The sequence below is a fragment of the Sphaeramia orbicularis genome, chromosome 12, assembly GCF_902148855.1.
Source record: "Sphaeramia orbicularis chromosome 12, fSphaOr1.1, whole genome shotgun sequence".
Lineage (NCBI taxonomy): Eukaryota > Metazoa > Chordata > Actinopteri > Kurtiformes > Apogonidae > Sphaeramia > Sphaeramia orbicularis.
The window spans coordinates 79,058,431-79,067,683 of record NC_043968.1 but is presented as its reverse complement, the minus strand read 5'-3'; the positions used below and the strand labels follow the sequence as shown (position 1 = coordinate 79,067,683).

At 41.5% G+C, this 9,253-nt stretch overlaps 1 protein-coding gene across 1 annotated transcript; it reads right to left on the bottom strand.

Moving 5' to 3' along the window:
- Positions 1–638: 638 nt before the first annotated feature.
- On the bottom strand, positions 639–8,419 carry LOC115429828 (protein phosphatase PTC7 homolog). Its single transcript, XM_030149572.1, has 6 exons — positions 7,894–8,419; positions 6,741–6,920; positions 5,591–5,789; positions 3,225–3,348; positions 3,006–3,135; positions 639–1,068 (listed from the first exon to the last, which is right to left on the bottom strand). Exons 1-6 carry the CDS (start codon positions 8,093–8,095, stop codon positions 1,010–1,012), a joined length of 894 nt encoding a protein of 297 aa, XP_030005432.1. The 5' UTR covers positions 8,096–8,419; the 3' UTR covers positions 639–1,009.
- Positions 8,420–9,253: the final 834 nt, after the last annotated feature.

Here is a 9,253-nt window from a genome sequence, read left to right as displayed (position 1 = left end):
ACCTTCTCGCTCCCTCAGGGTGATATTCATGTGTCCTTCAGCTCAAAAAAAAGAAAACAAAGCCAAAGTCAAACTGTCTGTGACTCATTTCCACAGTAAACAGTCGGTTCTTCAGTTCCATCTCCAGTCACAGACAGATGATGTTCTTCTACAAACATCTGAGCCCAAATATCAGATTTTAAATGTAAGTCATTCATGATGGTCCTGAACACAGAGTTACAACCAATCAGCAGATGTCCTCTACTGTACAGACGCTGACTGGTGTGTACTGGTCACACTGGTCACATGACTGCCTCTGTGACCACAGCACTTTGGCTTCACTTTCACAGTTGGAGGAAACTGGGCTTTGACTCCATATTTACAGGTTTAAACAGAGCTACGTTAGTTAGCTCTACCGTTCTACACTTTCAACAATGAACACCTACAGCTAACTCTATGTCATTCTTCATAAACACCCCCCCCTTACTTAACATTGGCTCCATCAGCCCCTCCAAGTCCCTGCCCCTCTACCGATATGCACATACCATAACACAGAACACATGGAGCGACAGAGACAGACGCCAGGTCCAACGGTCAGCTGTGTTCTACTGTCCAGAACCCAAAAGCATGGCTTACTCCTCTTTAACATCTCCTTTCTATGTGCAAGAGCTTCAGATTTAAAGGCCTCAGTCTCATCCTGGTGAATCCAAACCATGGACGAGATGGTGCAAAGAAAGGAGACCAGAGACCGAACAGGCATACCTCTGCTTAGCATCGATCCCACCGCATCATGACCAACACAAACATGTCCCGCCCACTTCCCCTCAACCAACAGACTAAACAGACCAAAAAACCCCCTTGACATTCTAGAGGGGAAGATGCCCCCCCCCAAAGGTGAGGAGTGTGTGGTGTTGGTAGGCCTCCCCTGTGAAGACATGAGGGCCCAGTGCATCTTGGGAGGGCTGGAAGACTCAGGTGGTGGATGGGATGGAAGGGTAAGCCTCAGAAGTATGCGCACCAACACACACTTTCAGTCTGTGTATTCAGCTACGATGGACAGCAGCACCGTGATGTCATCAGGCTTCCCCCCTGAGGACCAACAAACACTAAGGTTACATTCACAATTTAGAATTTGCTGTAAATTTATTCATCTTATTTGGAAAATTTCATATACATAAAAATAAATGTATCAAAACACACCCAAATTTTAACATCTTCCTATTGGAATTTGAAAAAAATATATTAAATCTTTAGAATTTATCTATAATAAAAAAAAAAAAAGCTCTAACACCCTGGCTATTTATGAACAATTCTTTAATAATGACTGAACTCTCTGTTGCATTTATTTATTATTTTTGTTAGATTTGTTATTTTTATTTATTAACTTTTTTATTCTATTAATTGTATATTATGCTTTGTGTCTTTAAATCTATGCATTATTTTCTTAAATCTATTTGTTCAAATGCTTTTTTCCTTTTGACATCTTCCTGTTTGAATGTTCAAAATTTGTATGGTATATTCAAATGTTTTTCAATAAATTTGGAAAAAAAAACCCAAAAACAACAAACACTAAGGTTATCTCTGGAAACAAGCACAGACGTTTCTTTTGGACGCATTCACATAGAAAACACATTACAAACAGGTTTCTTAAATTAAGTCACGGATATCCTAATATGAATCTTGTATGTTCGTATAAGTGTAGTTTCCACCGAGACAATTTGAAGTTAATCTTTTACGATAAGACTGTTTAACTTCCTTAAAGCAGTGATATTAGTCTTTTTTTAAACTGAATTCTTCCTTTTCCCACATTTCCCTGTGGTCTCCATAAACTGTAAATACTATGCTTGGGTCTGAATTCTTCATTAATTCAACTCCACAGGTCCATCTTCAACCCTATTTCTGAGTAATGACACCACAAAGGTGGTTTGGAGCGCTGGGCCTTTAAATGCAAATGAGCCACTTCAGGCCCCACCCCCTCCAGATTGTCAGCTGTGCTGCTCTGTCCCGTTCAACCAACAACTGAACATTTTAGGTAATGGGCTCCAAGTTTGGACATATTTTCAGTATGGACTACAACCGCTGCTGCTGACAAATAATTATGGAGAAATACTGGAGAAATGTTCGTCTGAAGTCTGGACCTTATATGTGCAAATGTGGAGACGGAACTAGTTATAGACGCAACTACTTAAGAAGGAATTCAAACAGGTTGGAGAAATCCACTGGATTTTTGTCCAAATGAATCTAAAGATAGTTATACAGCAGCTGGAGGGTTCAAATTCAAACTGTATGAACTATTAGGGTCCAAATACACAAAGAAATGAACCACAGACTAAGAAAAGTGGGTTTAAATATGAGCCCTTTAAATAAAACCCAAGGGCCAGTTAAAAGTTTGATCTCTAATAAAGAACATGTTCAACACACATATGTAGACTTTTCTGGTGTTCTTCATAAAATGTGCTGCCAATTTAGAACTATATACCACCGACTGGTTTATTATAATTCATTCATGAATATAATCCAACTGTTTAACCCTTTGTTGTTGTATTTCAGTGATTTGAAGCAGCCTGTTATTCTTCAGTTTCAGTAACTGTGGCTGTTTGTGTTCATTATTTAGACAAATGTGGAAACGTCCAACCACAGCAGTAGAAGCATTTAATGTGAAATAATGTAAAACTGTTCAACAGATGTAGAGTTCGTATAAGGAGCATACTGCAGTAACTTTAACATCCAAACCCAACACGTCAAAATAAGGTCTGGTGTACTCTTCTACCCACATTAAACAGAGAAATAACTACAAATAAAAGTCTGAATTTAATAAAAGTCTACTTCAACTCCAGATCTTCTGCAGCTGAAAGACCCAGACAATAATTATGGAAATACATTCTAAATGAATTCAAATCAAACTGTGGGAATGTGGTCGGACCCATGATGAAGGTGTGAAGGACAAGATCAGTTTAACCTATGGTTTATATAAAATAATACACACGTGAAAAGTACAACAGACAACTGAACCGTAGCATACGCACCTCTGACATTCAGACCGTTGTCACAGGCAAACTGTGCAAAAGGAGACATATAATTGGGGTCGTAGGCCAGATCATGAGCTTGTTTTGCAATACTCTGTGCCGTCTGCAGGATGCTGTCGTAGTTTGTGGTCTGAAACAACAAAAAAAAACGTTAATCTGAAAACAGATGTTAATGCCAGATTAATACCAAACCAGAATGAAGGAGTCCACATGTGGTACCTTCAGTTTCTTCAGCTCCTGAAGGATCATGTAGTCTGGCATGTTGTCAAACAGGCCGTCGGTTGCGGTCAGGATGATGTCCCCCAGCTGCACATCGAAGGACGAGCTGTCGGCCTCTTCAGGACTAGAGGACAGACAGGGTAAAGAGAAAATATGTCAATAGAGGAGCAACTAACACCAGAGCTAGTGTTAGAACAACAAGACAGAAGTTTAATCAGACAGGTCCAGTATGTTTGAATGAGGAGAAAGAAAACCCTCAAACTGTTTCTAAAAATATCATGTTTAAAACCTAATGGGGACAGAAAGACACACCAGAGATCCATACATCTATTTAAAATAAAGCACTTCATCTGAGAACTGACTGGAAACAGCCTGTCCTACCTACGTCTACCAGAGCCCGTTGGTCTGTGTCTATAACTGGGTTTAAGGACAGTTTAAATAAAAACCATATGTGTCCAGTTTGGACCCGGTCCAGTTTGTCCAGTTTGGACCCGGTCCAGTTTGTCCTTGTAGGTCAGGGATGTCAAACTCATTTTAGTTAAGGGGCCACATACAGCCTAATATGAAATAAAGTGGGCCGGACCAGTAAAATAATGTAAATAATAGGATAAGAACTTAGAAATTCTCTATATTTTTGAGTGAAAAAAGTAAAATTTCGTAATTAAAGTGTTTATGTCTACGAACTCTACTTGAACCTAACATGAACAAATATGAACAACCTGAAAATTCTTAAGAAAAAAAAGTGTAGTTTTAAAAATATTACACCTAAGTTTATCATTCATACATGTGCATCACAACTTACAGATCATTGTGGATCTACAAATACACAAAACATTTGATAATAGGCAGAATATTGTTAAAATACTACATACTTCTCTTAAGACATTTCAGGTTGTTCATATTTTTTGTGAAAAGCCAGTCTGTAAATGTAAACATTTTTGTGTAATTTTACTTTTTTGACTTTTTGGAAAAAATTAGCTTTTTTCATTATTTATAGGTTATTATGATAGTATTTTACTGGTCTGACCCACTTTAGATTGAACATCCTTGACTTATAATATCTTCAGTGTAATTTTTACATTTCACAAATTCATCCCAGGGGCCGGACTGGACCCTTTGGCGGGCCGGTTTTGGCCCCCAGGCCGTGTGTTTGACACCTGCGTTGTAGGTGTTTCCATTAAACAGTGTTTTGTTCTGCTGTGTGATTCTAGTCCAGTCCCATCTGTCCACATTTGTTGATTGTGGTCCAGTCCTGTCTAGTTGTGTTCTGGTTCTGGTCTAAGGCAGATGTTTGACTCAGTTGGATCCAAACCTCCACAGTGTTGCCACTGTAGTATCGGTTCATCTACTGCTGTTGCACTGACTGTCTTCAACTACAGAAGAAGGGAACGGAGAATCAACCCAAGGAAAAGTCTGGATTTATGGACACGCACTATGGATTTATGGGACACAATTGGACAGCGGGAATTCACCGACCAGTTGTGGATCCAGAATTTCCCAGTGACTCAGGTGTCGTTTACTGAACTGTGTGATGTTCTTGAACCTCCGCTCCGTAACGACTGAAAACCACAAGTAACACTTAACACTCTTCCAACGTCTGACCCGTCTTCTGTGTTCTGTATCAAGGCTTTGAAGCATGTGTCCATAACCCAGACAGTGCTATGTGAAATGTGTGTCGAGGTTTGGATCAATGATGTATGCGGTGATGTCCAAAGCCTCGCCAGCCGACCACACCCCCCACCTGGTTCAGAAAGTGATTCGGTGCACAATTTGAAATAAATGGGACTGTGAAACGCTGTGGAGCTCCCTCCCATTCTTCTCCCATTCTGACTCTGACTAATTGTGTGTTGACAATCAACAACATTAGTGTGTTGGATCTGGAGCTGATAAGAAGGAGGAGGACGTTCCCAGTGTGGGATCATTTGGATCCCATTTCTCCACACAGACATATTCACTGCCCAAACCCCACTGGAAATGACCGTTTCCATTTTCCATAATTCCAGTATTTTTCAGTCTAATAATGCTGATATGCCAACATACACACTATATAATAATAATAATAATAATAATAATAATAATAATAATAATAATAATAATAATAAAAATAATAATACATCCATACTTCTTTATTTTGCTGACAGTTTCATTCACAGGTTTTTTGTGAAATACCACACACTTTAAGTTTATGTCAACTGATATTTTTGCCTATAATACAACATTTGTCCAGCAGATGACGTAGTAGAGCACATGAAGCCTCATGAAGCTTTGTGCTGGAGTGAAGGAATGTGATGAAAGGCTTCAACCCTTGATGAAGCTTCATCTGCCCATCACTGTTTCTACAGTATTTAAGAGGAGAAGGAACTAACCTGTCACTGAGCACGACCCCTTCAGCTCCTGGGGGGGCGATGGACAGCTGGAACGGCGTGTTAAAGTAGTGTTGTTGTTCATCTGAGCGGTGAACCACCTCTCCTCCTCGTACGACCAGGAAGCCTGAGTCTCCAAGGTTACATGTGTGTAACCGATGACTCCGCCGATCCAGAGCCACAATACAGGCTGTACTACTGCCTACAGGGGTAAGAACAATAAGAGTTTAACCTCAGAAAAAGTCCAGTATGAATGAGTATGAGGAGGGAAACAGCTGGGATACCTGCTTTCCCCACAGTGGAAAAGTCAGTCATTAAAAACAGCAGAATGGTACCCAACTAGAACACAGTACTTTATATACACCTGACTGATGACTGAGATGTTCCTGTACCAGGGAGATTATTATTTAATAAAGAAACAGAAACACACAGGCCTTGGTGACTCCCAGGACTGAGGGACTTCGGTAAGCACAAGTAACCTTCAGTGGGAGCCAAGGGTCTGAAGTCATGTGACCTTAGGCACTCGTTCAACATGCTCCACAGTGGTTTTAATGTCTTGTTGTGCTCTTTACAGACAGATCCTTCTTAAAGCTCTGATAAACAGAAAAATACTCATCATGTGCAAAAACACAAATGTTCATCATTGCTGTGAGGTCACTGGCTTGAGTTTGAATTTTCAAGTTCCAGAAGTGCAAAAAAAAAGCTGCATGATCAAGTTCCGTAGTTATCTCATGGGTATCACATCACGGAACAGTCAGTTTTGTTTCCACGTCAGTTAATATAAATCTATAGAATAAGGTACAATCACCGCTGCCACTTGGTACATGCACAATTTAATACAAAAAGACAAATGGTTGTAATGTGGAATAATTTCATCTTGTATGCATGCATGCTGCCTTTCTGTATTTCCTGCTTTCACACATTTTTCTAATAACTTAGGAAGCAAAAATACTCCTGCAGGGCATACAATATAAATAGAGAAAATGTCTGTTGAGTAATCTAATTACAAGTTTTACCACTCCAGAATAACTGCTCACAGTCTGAATCATCCTGTAGGCATGTTATTGAATTGTCTGAGTATAGTTTTTTCACATGGATACTAATGGTAATATGCATGAAACCATATGTGCTGTTTGTGTGTATGTGGACTCACCGAGCAGGGGCACTTTGTTCTGCAACAGCTCATAGTATCCAGAGGTCAAGATACCCACTGGATTAGAGGGAGTGAAGCGTCCCTCCTTCACCAGACGCTCACAGGTTCTCATGAGGGTGGCAGAGAACTGAGACGGGTCCACCCCATAGTCCCTCCAGCCCCCTACACCATCAGCTACGCCTGAGACAGAAGGACAAGGAAGACATTTAAAACTGAGGAGACACCAAACATCAGCCAGTACTTACAAAGTCCTCATCATTAAACCAGGAGAAAATATTAGCGCCATGGGTTTGAAAAGTAACAGAACTGTCACTTCTACATTTAACTAGACCTTTATTAAGACAAATTATTGATCCATTTAACAGAGCAGGTGATAACCCCCCCCCCCCCCCCCCCCCCAGTCCCTTAAATCCCTTCACCATTCTGCTAGAGTTTATATGAGGAGGCCGTACTGATTACTTTTATTTTGTATAATTGACCTCAGTATTTCTCACGGCAGGTTTGGTGTAAAACGTACAGCATATAATAACAGAGCCACGTGGTGCGTCATGTCAGCCTCAGTCAGCTGGGCGGCGAGGACAAAGCAAAAAGGCTCAGCTAAAGCTAAAGCTAGCAACTAAAAGTGAAAGCTAGCAGCCTTAGCTCGTGTGTTCTTAGCAACATGGCCGCCTCCATGCTCAACCATTCTGACCTTTATCAGACATTGCTCTGTGTATTCTGAGTCTTTGTCTGAGAGTCTCTTTTTCGTGGAAGTCTTCCTTAAATATAACTCTTCATTTGGGGGGGCTTTATTCTTACATTCTCGCGCTGTGTTCGTCACCTGAAGCCCATGTAGGTGAAAGGTCACTGGTTATTTCAGGTGAAACCCTGTTCATATAACCTCAGTTTCGATTTTAAAGACAAAATTACAGTTTTATAGTAAAAGGTGTAGGTTTGTAGACCTAAGTCCTGGTTCAGTTCTGTTAAACGCACATGGTTAACATTAAAAGGATGGAAACCTTGTGGTTCCGTGTCCGGGGGGTGGGGTGGGGGCTGTGTTTTCATCTGACGCTCGGTGCACGTGTAGGTTAGCCCAGTGAAGGTCACCCGAACCCCAGGGGTCAGTGTCCGGACCTGCCGGACTCTTACAGGTCCACACAACCACACTTCTTACCTAACACATCTGCGGTTCGGTGTCTCGCTATGAAACACGCATCGTCTCCGTAACACATGCCCTTCTTCAGGATCCCCTTCCGAAAGTCTTTACCGAAGCCATAACTGGCGCTGATCAGGCTGTAGTCCCGGCCGTCCGTCTGGGACAGTCCCCCCAGGACAGCCCTGGCCACCAGTCTGCCATAGGACAGGACGGAGAGCATCCCCTGAACAGAACCGGCCGAACCTGCTCCGACCCACGCGCTGCCCCTCTTCTGTACCCGGCCCTGGTGCCTCCCTACTGGGCCACTTCTGATCGTCTGCCGGTCTTCTGTTCGTGTTTATCCGCCCATGCGACCCGCACCGGCCCGGTTCCGTCCAATCACACCGCAGTCCCAGTGGTTCCGTAAAAGTGGTCCAAACGCCGGTGTCGGTCCTGTGGGTTCGGAGGGCTTTTAAGTGTCAGCTGTGCCTTTCATGGACGCACTTCCTCCGCTCGGTTCTCTCCTTCCCGACATGTTGCTCCAGTGTCCCGGAGACCAGCTGCAAGTACATACGGGTACTTCAGTTTACAACCATGACGTCACCAGCGGCCCGGCGGCAGCCAATCAGAGAGCAGGCCTCAGCTCCACAGGAAACACCGGAGCTGCAGATCCACACCGTGGACCAGGACAGGGGTCCAAGTCCAGTTCCACATTCAGACCTATATGATCCGAACTGGGCCGAACCAGTCCAATAATAACAGTGAAAAAAGTAAAATTATATCATGATAATGTTTACATCTGCAAAGTTTCATTAAAAATCTGAATAACATGAACAACTAGAAATGTCTTAAGAAAAACAAGTGCACTTTTACCAATATTCTGCCTCGGTTTAGCATTTACACACATGCATCACAACTTACTTTAAAATGACACAAAACATTTAATAACAGGTAGAATATGGGTATAATTGAATTTACTTCTATTCAGATAATTATATTTGTTCAGGTTATTCTCATTTTTTGTAAAAGTATAGTTTGGTAATGTAAACATTTTCATATAATTTTTCTTTTTTTACACCAAAACAAAGAGAAAAGTTGTGGTTGTCATTATTTAAATGTTATTATGATACTATTTTACTGGTTCTGACCCACTTGAGATCAGAGGCGATTTCTCAAAGACCGCAAGGGAAGCTCAGCTTCCCCTAAAATTACGAAAATTAAATGGTCAAATATGTACGATTATGTTGACATTTCATTGACTACAAATGTGTTAGAACACGTTCATCTCAAAGACGAGTTCGTTCAGAATCAGCTTTATCTCAAATCAACGGACTCAATGTTGTTCACTTCTCCTCCATTCCCGTGTCTCTGTTTTCTCATTCCATCTCTGCTCAGTGCA